The 19,013-nt window shown below is 34.0% G+C and overlaps 1 protein-coding gene across 11 annotated transcripts in view; it reads left to right on the top strand.

Moving 5' to 3' along the window:
- The window catches only part of RTKN2 (rhotekin 2), a 79,563-nt gene extending 65,368 nt beyond the window's left edge, over positions 1-14,195 (top strand). For all 11 annotated transcript variants that reach the window (XR_012417899.1, XR_012417898.1, XM_005565761.5 and 8 more), the window contains 3 exons: positions 5,415-5,580; positions 10,534-10,641; positions 11,950-14,195. Coding sequence is in view for 9 of the 11 variants with exons in the window: in XM_005565761.5 (XP_005565818.3) it covers positions 5,415-5,580; positions 10,534-10,641; positions 11,950-12,485 (810 nt within the window). In the remaining 2 variants the exon portion in view is untranslated. The remainder of the gene's footprint in view (positions 1-5,414; positions 5,581-10,533; positions 10,642-11,949) is intronic.
- Positions 14,196-19,013: the final 4,818 nt, after the last annotated feature.

Below are 19,013 nucleotides of genomic sequence, written 5' to 3' on the forward strand. Positions count from 1 at the left end.
TCAGTAGAGTGTATATAAAGTCTAAAACTTGTTCTTAGCACCAACATTTTGTCTTCATTCCTGATTAACAGGACTTCAGATGAAGCACTTTTCAAATAACTCATTTGTCTTTACAGCATGTTTGTAAGGAAGATGTGAAATATTATCTGCATTACAGACAAGAAAGAGGCATTAATAATAGACTGACTTTGGTTTTTGTGTTTGTATTTTATTTTTTAATTGTTTGCTTTGGAAAAAAATTCAAGGTAATTTATACATAGAATAGTATAGATGAACCCATTTGTACTCTCACACATTGCCCCCACATTACATATATTTTGAAGCAAATCCTAGAGACCATATCATTTTGCTTGTAAATATTCCAGTTATCACCCTTAAGAAAATTTATGCTTTTATATATAAGTTGTCATATGTAGATATAATTATGTGTAGTTAATATATCGTCAAAAATCCAGGCAGTCTTTAAAATCCCCAGTCTCAATTTTTTTAAGTTTTTTGAGTTAGGATCCAAATAAGGGCCACATATTATGGTTGATTGATTAGGTCTTTTAAGTCTCTTTAGAAAAAGGAATGCTTATACATTGTTGGTGGGGGTGTAAATTAGTTCAGCCATTGTGAAAGACAGTGTGTTGATTCCTCAAAGACCTAAAGACAAATACCATTCGACCCAGCAATCCCATTACTGGGTATATACCCAAAGGAATATAAATCATTCTGGAGATCATTATCCTTAGCAAACTAACACAGCAACAGAAAACCAAATACCACATGTTCTCACTTATAAGTGAGAGCTAAATGATGAGAACACATGGACACATAGAGGGGAACAACGCACTCTGAGGCCTATCGGAGAGTATGGAGGGTGGGAAGAGGGAGAGGATCAGGAAAAATAACTAATGGTTACTAGGCTTAATACCTGGGTGATTAAATAATCTTTACAACAGACCCCCGTGACACAAGTTTACCTATGTAACAAACCTGCACTTGTACCCCTGAACTTAAAAGTTTACTACTACTACTACTAATAATAATGAATATGTTGGCTTATGTTTACTCACACCTCAAACTCCCCCCTTCACACACACACACACCATGCACAATGTATTTGCTGAAGAAATTGATACTTTATCCCACAGGGTTTTTCCATAGTCTGGATTTTTCTAGTTGCATCCCTGGGTTGCCATTTTTCTTTTCTTTTTCTTTTTTTTTGAGATGGAGTTTCGCTCGTGTTGCCCAGGCTGGAGAGTAATGGTGCGATCTCAGCTCGTTGCAACCTCTGCCTCCCAGGTTCAAGCGGTTCTCCTACCTCAGCCTCCCTCGAGTAGCTGGGATTACAGGCATGCGCCACCATGCCCAGCTAATTTTGTATTATTAGTAGAGATGGGGTTTCTCAACATTGATCAGACTGGTCTCGAACTCCTAACCTCAGGTGATCCACCTGCCTCCGCCTCCAAAAGTGCTGGGATTACTGGCATGAGCCACCGCACCCAGCCTGCCTTTTTTCTTACATTTTTGGATCATATTCAGATTTGTTCATTGATTAGTAAGAATACATTTTAGGAAGGGTCATATACTTTCATCGAGAAGCATATCATATATCTAGGTCTTCCACTCATTTTAACAACCACTGATGAGCATCGTTTAGATCCTTTATTTCATTAAGGATTGCAAACCGGTAGCATTTTTGCATTGCTTATAGCTGGAATGTCTCTACTTCATCAGCTCTTTGGTTACCCTGAAGTACAATTCTTACAGGGAAGACAGGATACGTGCTTGGGTTTTTTTTGTTTGTTTGTTTGCTTGTTTGTTTTTTCCCATTTATATGTCAGTTACCAAAATAATGAGATAGTTTCCTACTGTCTTTCACAGGTGACCAATGAGTTAGTGTTTAAATATCATTATGAATTTTTGGATTTAAAAGATATGTCATGTGTCTGTCCATTGCCATTGCTATTCTAATCGATGTTCTAATTGTCCAATGTTTGACTGGTAGAAGCCCCTTAGAGTTGACTCTTGAATCCTTTTGACGTAACCCTAGGAATCTTAGATTTCTGATAGGACAAGATGTTCCAGAATCATCTTATACATTTCCTGGCCCAGGCTGAGGGTCAGTCATTTCTTCAAAAAGCTCTGTTTCCTTTTTGTAGTAAAGAGTATTTAGAGACCATAATCTGGGTGCATTTTTTAGGGTTGTATCATCAAAAGGAACATAATTTATAAATCTAGTCCTGTTCTAGTAATTTTCCATGTACATGGAAATGAAGAGGTGAAAGGAAGTACAGTTTTAATTCAAAATAATAATTTTTAAAACCTAAATGAAACTTCCCTGTGACTTTAGAGTTTTTGTTTTATTACAAAATTGACTTCCCAGATTATGTTTTTATTGATTTCACTTGGCGTTCTCTAAGTAACACCACCATCTCATGGAGTGAAAAATTGCAGACTGACAAAAAGCAAACCCAGCTACAGATTAAAATTTCACAGTGAATAATCTCAAATCTATTTACAAATCAAGGAAAGTTGACTATAAAACCTCCTAGATAATTAAAGTTTTGAGATTAGCAAAAACAATACAGGAAAACGCTGGGCTTAATAGAATACTTCTCAGAGAACATGCTTCCTCATAAAGAATTGGATTGGAGATTATTTCCAGGATCTGGGCCTTTCGGTACAAAATTTTTAAATCATTATTTGAGTTGTTCTTTTCCTATTTCATTTATTTATTCTTTAAATATTTTTTAGCCATTTACTGACTACTAGGCAATATTTTAGGTGGCAGAAATATGGGGGGAGGCAGGGAATTACCAAGTTCCTTGTTTTCATACCCTAAGAGGAGATATTTCCCTTATGTAGACACATAAACCCATAAATAACAGTCCTAAAATTCACCTTAGTGTTTTCTAATCGCTCCCTTTTTTGAGAATTGAAGACCTGAGCACTATTGTAGATATTTTCCCACACTGAAAAAACAACTTGCATGAACTGTCTGACACGCTGAGAAACTTTACTTGTATTAATCACTTTTTCTTCGACACGCGATTTTTTGGTTAAAAGTTTTCCATTAAATTATTTTGGATAATAACATATAGAAGTTAATTCAAATTCTGCATTTCATTTGCACCTTTTAAAAACCTCTCATGTTTTAAAAATGTAGCGATATTTATGGCTACCAGAATTAATGGAGTATATACAGTAGTATTTATATATTTTTGCATTATATTCTCTTAGAAGGATATAAATGATTGAGTTCATCAGATTTTCTATGTAGTGGTTTCATTTGAAATGAAACCTTGGTAAAAATATCCAAATTCATCGATAAAAATCAAATTTCCCTTATTTAAAAATTGAATCCACTTTAATCCTTTATACAAAAAGTAGTCAGAAATGTTTATTAAAATGGAATTGGTGGAGGGAAGCACGATTTCAGTAACAAGAATACTTTTTATTTTGTAATACAACAATAGAGGGTTTTCCCCCACTATGATTTAACCTTTGATTAGTCTGATAAGAGTAGCATATCAAAGATTCTTCCTAGAGCTTAAGTCATTCTCTGCTAGCTATAAGCTAAAACAAAGCTTATAAATAAGCTTTATATTTACAGTGGATGATTAGGTGCATCTTTGAGCTCCAAGGATACCATTTAGGGCAAAATCTGTTACATAATAAAAATACTTACTTAAAGGAATTAATTCATGAAGTTTATTACCAAGCCATAGAAGTGTAAAAAGACTCTATTATGATAAAATCAAGATACTGGGCATAAGTCCCATTACAGCCCTCTAAAGACACTCACATTCCTAGATTTCTTCAGTGACAGGATAGACTGTCTCTAACATGGTTGACTATTGTTATATTTTGTGATACTCTAAAGGTTCAAAGTTATGTTGCTCTTTATACAACATACATTTTTCCCCTGTGGTTTTTAAATAAGAATTTATTCTTTCAGAAAGGAATTCCTTGCGTAGTATATATGGTGTTCACCTGCCGGTATTTATCCATTTTTCAGGGAATGGATAGCTTTTCTTCCTAACCCTGCTACTTCTGTAATGACCACATAATATCCACATTATATGTATATGTAGGTTTTGGTGTGTGACTGTATAGCCTCTCTTCACACTTTACTCAGTGAAGAATTTCTTTCTATTCTTAATCAGCTTTTATTACTACCAGCCAAAATATTCTTGTCACACATTACAGTAGGCTTAACCATGATTCTCTTGAACCACTGTGTGCAGTGCAGTAGCCACTATCCCGTAGTGACTGTTAGACACTTACAATGTGGCTGATCCAGATCGAGAGGTGCTGTAAGTGTAAAATACAAACTGGATTTTGAAGGCTTAGTATGAAAGCCTTCAACATATTTCAGATATGCTGAGTTACGTGAAATACATCATTAAATTAATTTCAGCAGTTTCTTTTTACTTATCATGGTTTTTAGAAAATTTTCAATTACATACGTGGCTCACATTGTATTTCTACCAGACAGCATTGCCCTAGAATAGTGTAAATGAATCATTATCTAGGCATCAAATCTCTATCTTTGTGCAATAGATAGTTCTAGTACAGACTTTATCCCCCAATATTCCTTGTTAAAACCACATGTAGTTGCTAGCTTACCATGTGGCATGGCTGTGCCTGTGTGTGACTTGGGAATAGACTTCTCAGAATCTTCTAAGTGTAGAATCAATAAGTGTCACCATAATAGCATATCTAGTATCACTCAGAAAAAAAGGTTTAGACTGTCAGCGTGAATGAAACCATTGCGTTAGTGATAGTCTTGTACTTAGCACTTTAAAACTAATTTTAACTATAAGATTATATTACTTTATGGATCTTTAGCTATGAACTTTGTAAATGAATGTTACATACAAAATAAATGTTAATGAGGAAAACCTAACTTTTGCTACAGTAAACACTAAGTTATGGTTTTACTGCTTTAACTAATAGCACTAGATATTATGCATGAAGATTAGAATAGGAAACATACTTTACTGATTATTTTATTAATTTGAAATATAGTTAATGTATAATCCACATTACAGTTATGACATGCTGTACTTGTTTTATTGGAAATTTTAAGATGTATATAAAAGACAGCAAACTTCCACTTAAACTGAGATAGATCAAAACAGGGGTTATGTTTTAATCTCATGTAATTTAGCATAAGTGCTATATATAGCATACTTTAAGACATTATTCACGTTTTTTTATATAAGGCATTCTTTTTTAAAAACCTTCTAGATTGGAGTTTGAATATAAAAAATTCTCAAAATTACATGTTTTAAATTTCAAATGATGAGCAATAAGATCATGGTTACATCAGGTGTAAATATGGTCGCTAAGCAATAAAACATTTGTTTGATCATTACAGAAATTTTCTCATGCAAAACCCCACTTCTTTTCTTAAATTTTAGGAAACCAGAATCCGGGCAATGGATAAGGATGCCAAGAAAAGAATCCATAGTTTCTCTGTCATCAATCCTGTTCCTGGACAAGCTATAACTCAGATTTTTGCAGTTGACAATAGAGAAGATCTTCAGCAGTGGATGGAAGCCTTCTGGCAGCATTTCTTTGATCTTAGTAAATAGACATTTGGATTTTTTAGTTGTGTATTTATGTAGCCTAAAACGATGTGCACAGCAATCTTACAATTATAATCTTATAGTTTATAGCAAAACTTTTTTATGTTCTTGAAAAAATGGTAGTATATCATCAATGCAGTGATGCTTTTTGCTCTCAGTCTCTTTCCAGTGCCTGACTGACTATTGTGTAGTATATGTTTGGATTCTAGCATCTCTACCTCCTACTTTTTGAAGCTCCTTTGGTCACTAAAACAGTCAGATCATATTGTCTCAAAATGTTAGGATTTAACTGTTGAAGGCAATGTGTTTGATCAAAGGGATAAGAAGCCATTTGAGGAACAAAAAACTTTTCCAGGATAATGATGATCCTAAAATACTGAAACATTCAAGAGTCTCACTTTTGTGTAGCCTTCCCTTAACTCCAGATTCGTTACCATCTTCTTGGACATCATCCAGACAGGTTTTTTTAAAAACCACACACATGATTTTCTCATGTCAATAATACATTCCAATGACATGGATATAAAAACAATGGGATGGTAATGTAATAGGACTCTAGTGTGTAAAATATATGAGGTTCTAATATTTCTCAAGGAGGAATTTTATCAACAGGAAAATATTGAATTCATAACAGTTCTTTGTGTTTACTGACAATAAGTCTAACAGCATATTATCATTATATTGAAAACTTAGAATGTTGATAATATCTGTTTCTGATCAAACAAAGCCTACTGATGGATACTACCAGTATTTTGTCTATTGAATGCTATTCCATAGAAAGTTGAGACATTTCCAAAAAGGAAATTATTTCTGAAACTCATAGAAATAATCCTAGGGACGGACATTTTAGGAATTCTGTTTTCTGGAACACTAGGAAGAAGAGGTAATACCTGCAAGCCCTCAAGTTAGAAGTTGGGGAAGAGGCAAGAAAGGGATCTAAATTTATGGATTATTTCCCATATAACAGATTATTTCATTTATTTCTCTTAACACTCTTGCGGGGTAGAAATTATTTCCCTTTGCTCTGAAGATGAGAAAACTTAGGCCTGAAGAGGTTTCTGGTTCACAGCATTGAACTAGAGGATTCCCTCCATGGCTTTCTTGGATTTTGGACTTGTTTAGGACTTATTTTCCTTAAGTATCATCCCTAGAAACTCAATAAATGTTCAAATATTCATTTCATGCTTATCAGCATGTACCACATTTATTTAGTTAAAATTTTCAGGCCAGGCACGGTGGCTCATGCCTGTAATCCCAGCACTCTGGGAGGCCGAGGCAGGTGCACCACCTGAGGTCAGGAGTTCGAGACTAGCCTGACGAACATGGTGAAACCCCATATCTACTAAAAATATAAAAATTAGCCAGGCGTGGTGGCACATGCCTGTAGTCCCAGCTACTTGTCGCTTGAAGCTGGGAGGTGGAGGTTGCAGTGAGTCAAGATCTCGCCTGTACACTCCAACCTGGGCGACAGAGCAAGACTTGTCTTAAAAAAAAAAAAAAAAAAATCAGCAAATCTCAGGTGTGTAACTTAAAAGACAAGAACTTCCTTGCTTTTGCTAATCATAGCTAAAACTTTAACCATTTTCCTAAATGCTCTTAGAGAATCCATGTTATAAATGACTATCTTATGTTTAGAAATGATTCTGGTATTTTTATTTTATTTATTTTATTTTTATTTTTTTGAGATGGAGTTTCGCTCTTGTTGCCCAGGCTGGAGTGCAATGCCACGATCTTGGCTCACTGCAACCTCCACCTCCTGGGTTCATGCGAATCTTCTGCCTCAGTCTCCTGAGTAGCTGGGATTACAGGCATGTGCCACCACACCCGACTAATTTCGTATTTTTAGTAGAGACGGGATTTCTCCATGTTGGTCAGGCTGGTCTCAAACTCCAGACCTCAGGTGATCCGCCCACCTCGACCCCCCAAAGTGCTGGGATTACAGGTGTGAGCCACCGGGCCCAGCTATTTTATAATTGTTACGTGCATAAAAACAGGGGGAGAGGTAAATGAAGGTGATAATACCAAAATCTTGTAGTGTAGATACCAATTACTATTAGATGATCATCTCATGCTTTCATTCTCTAGATTATGTGAAATAATTTATCATGCTAAAATGGTGATTTGAAGGAATAAGAATCTCATGACATTTTTGTACTGTCAACATAATAAGTGATGACAACTTGGTCTTGGGTCTGGTTGCTTTTTTGGTATTTAATGCTTTTTTGCATAAAAACTGCCAACCTATGTAATTTTTAAAGTACAAATTCTATTTATACTTCAAAATTCAGAATTCATTGTGTATGGATATATGAAGCAAAGATGGAGGTATTTATACCATACTAAAAAATTGACTTGTACTTTAAAATTTTAACTTTCCTAGTGACAGGTGCAACCTCTTGTGATTCTGGTTGAAGTATGGTACATAGAACAAAGTACAGGATAGATATTCAGTGCAGAGTAAAGTAAGAGAAATTTAATATTGAGAGCAAATCTCAATTATTTGGCGCTATTTAAGAATAGAAAACCAGGAGGGTGTGATAATTAGAACTCAGGAGGAAACACTTATGGAAATGTATCTGTTTAGCCTGGGGAAGAATAGCCTCAGGTGGATGTTGGTGGGCAAGAGGGATGTAATAGCTATTTTTAATATTTGTGGGTTAACAAACATGTAAAAGAGGAGTGACGTGTTCTGGATGGTCAATAGGAGTGGAGCAAAGAATGAATCGAAGGTCAAAGATATCAAAAATTGAGATAGATTTGGAACATTAAAACTTTTAAAATATTTAACAGTATAAATATTGAGTTACATTAAGAGCATAGCATAAAAAATTATTTTGACTGGGAATACTATAACAGTAAATGATACTTTAGGAAACATCTTCATTATATAAATTGTTATGTGAACAAAACATACCCATTTAATATTTCATATTGCGCCCTTGTTTTCATGTTAGCATATTGGCTAGCATGTATAGCTATGCATAGAGATTTATTTGCTGGCAAAATCAATGGTTCAATCGTGAAGTCTTGACCCATGAACACATTTGTACCTCTGACTTTAGTAACACGTGGAATAATGTGGCATTATATTCCAGTTTTCATTGTAACTCGTATTCTGATACTAGTTTAACAATGAAATGCTTTCATTTATCAATACAGAGAAGATACTGTACTTTATAATAATTTTTCTAAGAATGTGACAGAAATGTGTGCCAGTTTAAAGTGTTTCATTATTTTTCCATTAGATATGGGTTTTTTTCCCTGCCCCCAAGAAGAAAAAAACTGACTTTTATGTATTTATCTATAAAAGGAAGTGTGGGGAGGAATAAGTTATCAGATCTCAGATCCTAACATTCTAGAGATCAACCTTTGAAGCCTTGTACTTAAGAATTTATTCCCTTCATCAGTTGCTATGTTGCTTATTTTGAAATTTTTACCATATTCTGTGCTTAGCATCATAATAAAACATACTGAAAGGCTTTTTTTATGTTTCTTAACTAATGGTGGTGGATTTTAAATTTATGCATGTATTATCATATTACTGTGATAGTATATTTAACTACAAACAACAAAAATGAGTAATTTTATTAAACATGAAGTATCCTTAGTTTTTAAGTCATAGAAAAAAACCAAGTTGGATATTAAATATGGATATACAACATAGGTGTATTACATTTACTTTTCTACTGGTATAAGATAGGCTATAAGAAGGTGAACCCCAGTAACTTACTCTTATAAAATTAATATATAGATATGTAGGAACTAGCATAGTTGCTTTCCAGCATGCAGGTGCACAATAAGTAAGAAAAGATTAAATTTTTAGACATCACTCAGGAGAAATCTAAAAAATTTAAGACTAAAATAGTGTGAATTAAAATAAAAATTAATGTCCACACTTAAATTTTAACTTAATAGTTGAAGAGTCAAGAGTATTTTTTCTTATTTCAAATGCCTTTATTTAATGTGTCCTTCCTAAAACAAATTAGACTCAGAATTTTATTGAGTGATATGACTTTATAGCAATAGGTTTTTTATATACCTTTTAAAACCTAAATGAAAATATAGTGATTTTCTAAAGTTAAATGATTTTGAAAAGCATGACAATCATCTTAAAGGAACAGTTATTAAATAAATAATTTTTCTTTCTTAATCAAAATTTTCATAGTTAAAACCATTTTTGAGAACCTCACTCCTTTATGTTTTTTTCTATTTCCTTCCAGGTAACTATATTTCAGTTGATTGTTTAACCTTTCAACGTCTTGAATACTTAATGTTTAATATTTAAAAAAGAGAACCTGCACAAACTTTTGCAATAAATAGAAATTTTAAAGTAGTTATTAACCATTTAGTGAAATAGAGTAGTATTTAATAGCCTAGAGATTTTAGCCTAATGTTTGCATAGAAGTATTTTTTTTCTTTTTCTTTTCTTTTTCTTTTTTTTTTTTTGAGACGGAGTCTCCCTCTATCGCCCAGTCTGGAGTACAGTGGTGCAATCTCAGCTCATTGTAACCTCCACCTCCAAGTGATCCTCCTACCTCAGCCTCCTGAGTACCTGGGACTACAGTCACCTCCACCACCACACCCAGCTAATTTTTGTATTTTTAGTAGAGAAGGGGTTTCCCCATGTTGGCCAGGCTGGTCTTGAACTCCTGACCTCAGATGTTACCAGTCAGAAGAAACCTAGGCCTTCCAACTTGCTGGGATTACAGGCGTGAGCCACTGCACCTGGCCGAACTTTTTTTTTTGAATAGATTACTTTTATGTTCAGAACTGGACTTTGAAATTATGGATAATACTAGGTTTTTCTGCAAGTCTCCCTTAAGGAAGTGCTTTATTTATAAATTCACTGATTTTTATTCAAAGCAAAAATGTATTGCTATCTATTAAAAATGAAATACATATCTTCACATTTATGTTTTAAACTGGTCTGCCTTTTTTCTGTCTGTCTTAGGCCAATGGAAGCATTGTTGTGAAGAACTTATGAAAATTGAGATTATGTCACCACGGAAACCACCTTTGTTCTTGACAAAAGAGGCAACCTCAGTCTACCATGATATGAGTAAGTGGTGTTTGTCTTTTCTGTGCTACAGGATAACAAAAACAACATTGTCCATACACACACAGCTTATTCTATTGACATTAAAATGCTAAAATTTTCAGGGCACAATCAAAATGAATGAAAAAAGGCTATGATTATAGACTAAGGAACTCATGTTTAATAGATGAATTAATACAGAATAATGAATACACATATTTTTCATGGTCTGAATGCTCAAGATCAGACAAAAAATTTAAGGCTTAAAATGAGTAAAGGCGCACTGAAAATAAACATTAGCTGAGTAGCTGATGAAAATTCTGAAAATAAACACTTGCAGATTCTAAAATGTCATCATGTTCAGTAATTTTTTTCTGTATTTTATTAAATTTGTTGTAAAGTAGTGTTGATAGATGCATATTAATGAATGGAAGCTTTCATCTCTAGCCAGAAAAAAAAATTGGTTAAGTTTAATACTTTGGAAAATTTTAAATTTCTAGACTTACTTTTATTCAATTTCCCACACCTTGAAGGGTGTTTATTTTTTGCCGTTGCCTCAGTAAATAATGTTGTGAACAAGAGCAAGTCAGTCTAAATTCTGTTTAATTTATCACTAATGTACCTGTACTTACATTCACTTTAAAATGTTAGGTTAAAAATGGTACATTTGGGTTCACATATTTTAAAATACCAGTAATTCATTTAATAGACATTTATCTCTGTTATTTTATTTTTCCCAAGGAAAATTTCACCTACCACTCTTATTGCCAAAGTGGTATGAGGGCATTACTCTGTTCTCCTGGGTTTTTGGTTTTAAGCATTTTCCCTTTTAACAGAGACTTTGCTGGTCTACAGGAAAGAATACTCATCCAAATACAGTCATCCCAATATATATCTAGCTTTTGTAAAAAGGAAATCTCTTACCTAGCAGTTAGAATAAGGTTTTAAATCCAAGAAATGTTATCCCATATATACTTAATGTATAGAATTTTTTAGAAAACACATATAACTCCCCTTTGAAAGCTGGATTTTGCTGATTTATATAGGAATATATTTATACATGTGTATGTATTATGTACATTATATGTATATTATATATGTTTTTTATATATACTATGTATTACGTGTGTTTACATATATAATGTATGATTAGTGCAGTGCATGATCTTTTTAGTTCTGGTGGTGTGGTTATTTTTACAAGTGAATGTTTTCCTTATCACAGTCTTTGATGACCATTATATATAGCATACTAGTTTGGAAAAGAAGTTATTCAGATAAAGTGCGTACTGGTTTTGAATTTTTTCATGTATTTTTTTCTAAAAATTATTATAGGCATTGATTCACCTATGAAACTTGAAAGTTTAACGGATATAATACAAAAAAAAATTGAAGAGACAAATGGGCAGTTCCTTATTGGTCAGCATGAAGAATCCTTACCACCTCCTTGGGCCTCACTCTTTGATGGTAACCATCAAATGGTCATCCAGAAAAAGGTACTGTCTCCTGCAAGTGAGCCATTACATGATGAAAAAGGGAAAAAGAGACGAGCTCCGCTTCCTCCTCCTGATAAACTTCCATTCAGCTTAAAATCACAGACTAACACAGATCAATTGGTTAAGGACAACTGGGGAAAAACAAGTGTATCTCAGACATCGTCTTTGGATACCAAACTATCAACCCTAATGCATCACTTACAGAAACCAATGGCTGCTCCTCGAAAACTTCTCCCTGCCAGGAAAAATAGATTAAGTGATGGTGAGCACACAGACACTAAAACCAATTTTGAAGCCAAGCCAGTGCCAGCTCCAAGGCAGAAATCCATCAAAGACATTCTGGACCCTAGATCATGGCTGCAGGCACAAGTTTAGAAAACTCTTAATGATAAAACATTTAACAAAATCTATAACTGTGAAGCTTAATTCAGAGGCATTATAGAGTAATGTGTAATTATATAGGTAAATATGATAGTGATTTATACCAATAATTAATAAGCTATTAGGTATAGAAAAACATTTTATAATGAAGAAATGGATTTCTCTTTTACTCCTGATTTTCAGAATGTGAGTGATTTTTCCAGCAGTGTGCAAGAGGCAGTTTCTAGACAATATCCTAATTGTTGGAAGGGTTAATTTATTCCTAAATTAGTACCAGGCAGTGAATAAGCCCTAGGCGGAACAAAGCATTAAAATTTCTTTTGGGGAGAGACTGTCTAGTAATTTAAAATGTGTTAAATATGAGCCATATTCTCATTGTGAGAATTTTAATACTAATGGAATGTTTCAAAGGTTTTATTCAAACCACAAATTATAGAATCCACCCAAGAAAATTTTCTTAGCATTCTGGAATTCTCATCTAATGGTTCACTGGCTCTCATCTATTGTTTAACTCACTAGTTTATAGGCCTGACCTTTTAAATTCCTGGGATAAATTTTGGAATATTAAATTCTTCATCTTAAAGGGAATTTGTAATGTGCTATTCAAACTTGTTTCCTTGATGAGCCCTGAAATACTGTTGACATTAACTTTCATAAATGAAGCATAACACTTATTAGAGAAATGGTAGATGAAAAACTCTTTACATTCAATTTTCTGTGTGTGGTGCTGATTTCCATTGTGACTTTGGAATTTAGGGAAGTGAGTAGCTGATCAACACCTTAAAATTCATTTAATACGTATTTAAAAAGAAGATGGGAGATTCAAAAATATCAGAAAAGTTGACCATGGTAAAAAATTTTCAGAATTCTTTTTTAAAATTTTAATTAGATTTCCTTTTCCTAGTAAGAGTTGATGTCTGCTAGCGGTATTTTTCATTAAAAGTCATATTCTTACAACAATGACATTGGAATCATTTCCATAGGAGGTAATTTCCATAGCAACTAATCATAGTGACCCAAACAGGATTATAAAGTCAAGTGAGGAATAAATAGCAGAAAAATACCTTAAAGGAACAAAAAAATCCATTTTTTATAATAATGCTTTTTGTAAACAAGAGAACAGTTTTAAAAATCTAATCAGAATTTCCAAATAAAACAGTTTCCATCAGGTGTCAGCAACAGCACTAAAAATCTCAAATCACACTGAACCCTAAATGTCATTGCAAGAAATAAAAAATTAAGAATTAAATTGCTGCCCCGTGTATAATCTCGAGATCTTTTTAAAGCTAGGAAGAACTCTATTTGGATCAGAACTACATGATTACAAAGTAAAATGAACACTTGACCAAAAAACCACATTAATTTAAACTGAGCCTTTCATTATTTTCAGATAGCAGGGTCTTTTTCATTTATAGAGAATGATGTAACTGCCAGGACACTTTTGTGTTTGCCCAGGACTCCTAGTAAGTATTGAATCGTGAAGGGAGTGATGATAACAAAAGGTTTCTTGTGACCAGGTTTCTTGTGACCAGGACAGACACAGGTTTGGGTGAGAAGAAAATACTATATGCCTGCTTGATGGCATATAGAGATCATCACATGTGTGGAAACCTTAAAAAGTGGATATATTTTTCTAACTAGAAGGTTCTCGTAAGTTTCTGTTATGATTGCCATTTCAATAAATGACATTAAAAATCTAAAGGATAATGTTTGAATTTTTGGTTATTTTTTAAAACCTCATTGCTGTTTTTGACAGCATTTGTGATTGTCATTGCCACTAAATTATTGAGCTAGAAGATGCTGCAGGCAAAATTGTTTCTGAAGCTGGCATCTAAGCATTCTTTTTTTTTTTCCTAGTTGATGCCTGCCTTTATTACAAATCAGTATTAAAACTTCCAGATTATATTCTTGTCATTGTTCCTCATGCAAATAATAGCAGGAAGGATTTAAGTTGTATAAGAAAAAGAAAATATTCATATAGAAATTACCTGGCAGTTACGCCCTCAGAGCAGAACTTTGAAACAGGTCTAAAGCCCTTTTTACCTAGAACCATTTAAAAGCCTGAGCAACGACCACCACCTCCTCCCCACCAAATTATTCAGTCTCTTTCTGGGGAGGCCTAGCTTACTATATGTTACAAGTCTGAAATGGGCCTGGTGTGGTCAGCTCCTGAAATGCTAATTTACCTCTTCCCAAAAGAGTGTAGTTATAATACGAAGTTGGTTATTTTCTTTCTTTCCTTTCTTTTTGTCTTTGTTTCTTTCTCTGGCACCCTCTCCTCTCTCTCTGTCTCATCCCCCACTCCCACTTTCCCTCTGTCTCTCCTCCTTCCCTTCCTTTACAGTTATAAAAAAAAAAAAATCTAAAAATAGTAAAGCACTGGGTTAAAGAGTGTTTCAAAAGAAGTGTTTGTTTTCTCATTTCTTAAACCAGAAGTTGATGACAAAGAAATATGCCATGTAATATGAAAGCTGCTTCAGCTTTTTATGAGCTTTCACATTCCTTGTTTGTCCTTTTAATTTGTTTCTTGATATATGAAGACTATAAACTTGAAGCAAAGAGTTAGCTGTCAGCTCTTGATAATATAATTGGGGAAATAGAATAGATATTTTATGATATGATAATTCTGATGATCTAAAGATAATGTCTTAGACAATTACATTTACATTTCAAGCTCTGGGATATAAATTACGTATTCAGCATTAAGATAGTATTATTTTTAATTGCTACTAAGTGGTAACTTTTGTATTTTAATATCTTGCAAGGGCAAAAAAGACATTTTTAAAATTCTAAATGCACACCTCCTAAGGTAAATAGTCTTTCAAAAATATCAGGCATGCCAACTCTTGCTGAGTTTTGTTAAATCCTCCTTAGCTGTCTGCAGTGCCCCCTGACTTCTTTTAAATGGTTGTGAATATATGTGGAAAACTAAATCCATTTATTATAAATGCCTTATCTTTACCCTTTGGGATCCTACTAAATGCATTTTACCTGGTACTATTTATTAAAAATGGAAGCTGTCTTGAATTAGAGACACCTCACGTAAGGTAGGTTAAGCAGTCAAGTATTTCTTTAGGCTTATGTTGTTCAGCACCTCAGCCACCTACTGAGAAGTTAATTAATTCAGTCCAAAATGAAATTATAGGGCAGTTTGGTGCAATTTATGTTAAATGCCATTTGAATGTAATCACCTGTGTTACCACGACTGAGGTACAACTGTACTACATGGACAGAATGCTGCATTGCACCATGAGCAAGAACTGCTCTGCAAGAAGAATATTTGTCCCTGTGGTCTGAATTTATCAAAACTCATTTTCTTGTTAAAGAGTGAATTATCAAATAGTAATTAAACTTTAACTGATGACCATTTATATTCTAGTAGCTATCTTCACTGTTAGTCTTAAATTATAATGTAGACAAAGTTGACATTTTCCCCTTACATTTCAAAGGCATTACTATTTTTAAATGTTTACATATGTTTACATGTTTGTGTGTAACTGCTTCATTGCTATTAATAGTTAAATGAAATCTGCTGGCCGGGCGCGGTGGCTCAAGCCTGTAATCACAGCACTTTGGGAGGCCGAGACAGGCGGATCACGAGGTCAGGAGATCGACACCATCCTGGCTAACACGGTGAAACCCCGTCTCTACTTAAAAAAAAAAAAATACAAAAAACTAGCCGGGCGAGGTGGTGGGCGCCTGTAGTCCCAGCTACTCGGGAGGCTGAGGCAGGAGAATGGCGTAAACCGAGGAGGCGGAGCTTGCAGTGAGCTGAGATCCGGCCACTGCCCTCCAGCCTGGGCGACAGAGCGAGACTCGTCTCAAAAAAAAAAAAAAAAAAAAATCTGCTTATTCTGGATCATAGATGTTCTTAGTTAACTCTGGGAAAGATGTTACCTTTGGGTTTTTAAAAGAAAAGTCTTCGTTCGAAAATATATTACGGTGTGTTATTTTCCGACGTGCTTGTGTAATTGGCTTTGTTTATAATTTTTATTTTTTAATTAAATATGGTTCCAGCTTCTGGATTAAAAAGTATTATATCATGAACATACATTTTTTAAAGTACCAAAGGCATTTGGTAAGCAAGCCCAAGTCATGTAATTGAAACTTCTATACATTAAAAGAACTGATTTCCGAAGACATTTTCTAACTTTTTATCTTTAAGTGCTCCTCTAGACTAGACTGATGTAAGTAGACAGTGTGGTGGAATCAGTTTAATCAGAAAAAGACATACCAAGTAGCTGATGCTAATTATTATAAGACTAACATTTCTATAGCCATGTTGTATAATTAACATTATTAAAATGTTTACATATAATCCTTCTTAAAGTATACTCTTTAAAAAATCCATTGACATAACCTTACTTTTAGTTTAGTGATGCATAATTTCCCCAGAGCTTAAGCCACTGCAATAAATTAGGTACCTAGGATATTCAGTCGCTGCCAGCCACAAGGAGTCTCCTTACCTATTTAATGTACCTGCCTCAGTACTTTATTCCCGCAGAGCACCTCAGAGACGGGGGAGAGAAATGAGCAATCCTGGCTCAGTTGTATTATTTCAGCATTTTATGTCTAAATCTGTAGTGTAGTCAGAAATATTGAACATTAAAAAAAAAAAAAACTTTAGGGAGAGAGGCCTACTAATCAATGTGCTTAGAGAAACAAACTACATTCAATTAACAACAAAAAAAAGTTCCAGAAATTTTAACAAACATTTTTCTTTATCTGAGTATAGGAGAAAATACTAATCCCGACACATTTGAAAATTAGGAAAGATCATTCCAGATCTTATGGAAAAGTGTGTTTTAAATTGCAGCAGTTTGCTTTTGAGACATGGTAATCTCGTAATGTAACTACTAAAGAAGAGGTAGATTGAAAAGATCTTGTATATACATAATTATGTCAGATGTTTCAAGATATCAAAATAGTTTTGTTGAAAATGAATACTTTTTGGTGTCTTGTTTAAAATATTTTTATATTTTGTTTATCTACTCAAAATTATTTTTATGAATGGATGCATTTTTGTTGAACTTAGCCCTCTTAATAAATATCTTTAACTGAATTAGTTTTAACAATTTTATAATTTTATATTAATAGGGAGAAGAGTAGTAAGAGGAATTATTCACTTATCTCAAATATTAAAATGTGTGTTTTATGTATACAAAATATAAAAGTATAGATATGAGATACATACATGCATACATACTCATACACATACTGTGTTAGATTCTTCAGGTATTTTCAGTTAGTTTTAAAAAATTCTTTTAAAATGTGCTTCCAGTGAAGCAGAATAAAAAGTTCAAATCACCTTCCACAGTTTACAGAAACCATTACAACCCAGCTCCAACCTGCCATGCCCTACTGGGTACTTCATGCTCAGTTCCTGTGCTTGTAGGACTAGCTGTTGGCTAGGGGTCACTCTTAGCTCCTAGAAACTGTGCTGTGGCCCTTGCAGGTAGCCCCTTCAGCCTTCAAAGTCAGCAACAGTGCATCAAGCCTCCCTCATGCTTCAAATCTCTGACTATTTCAGCTGCTCCCAATTGAAAGTGCTTGCTTTTAAAGGGCTCATATGATTAGATGAGGAATGCCCACCATGATAATTTCCCTTTTGAGTAATTCCAAGTCAACTGATTCGGAAATCCCTTTTGCATGCAATATAGTCATGAGTGTGATATCTCATCGTCTTCATGGGTAAAGAGCCATTGAATTAGAGCCACTGGAGTGCTATTTTAGAAGTCTACCCACCACACCCTATTAGATTTTTCAAGGGCAGGAAGCATGTTTTGACATTTTAACCCTGTCATAGTATTCTGTAATGAGAGTGAGTACAGATTATTGGGTAATATGTGTAAGATACTATGCTGTGTTAAATATTTTGTATAAATTAATCATTACCATATTCTCTCAATAGCCCCACTTAACACACATACAAGAGTAGAAGACTTGCTCTGGGTCATATACTGCATGGTGGTTGACTATGGACTCTGGAGTTAGACTTGGGTTGAATTCTAGCTCTGTCATGACTTAGCTATATGATTTGGGGCTTTTCTTAACCTCATTTGGGTTTTTTATTTTAATGTTTAAGATTTAAAAAAAACCTTATAAGATAGTTGTGTTTATTAAATAAGATAACACATAGTCTAGGACCTAAAGATACTTAAGTTCCTGCCTTGTTTCTACAGGTTGACATATAGTATGTAACACGTGTATGAAGAGGGAAGAGGATACAGCTGATAGAGACCCAACACACACATAGTAACTTAGTCATTTATAACCCCTCTCCTATTTTCATTTCTTGCTTGATGTGAACATGCTAGGCTCACAGTGCATAAAAATTTAGTAAATACCTAAAAGTGTGTCCAAATACTTATTGTTCATTGTCTCTTGAGCTCTATATTTGGCATTATTGGGGCTTATGAATTAAAAGACAGCCTATTCTTAAGCTCACGTGAATTCCAGTGAGTTGAACCAATCATTAGAGCTTATGGAGATGAAGCATGGTTTGACCTGCCTCCCATATAG

This window comes from Macaca fascicularis, chromosome 9 (genome assembly GCF_037993035.2).
Source record: "Macaca fascicularis isolate 582-1 chromosome 9, T2T-MFA8v1.1".
Classification (NCBI taxonomy): Eukaryota; Metazoa; Chordata; class Mammalia; order Primates; family Cercopithecidae; genus Macaca; species Macaca fascicularis.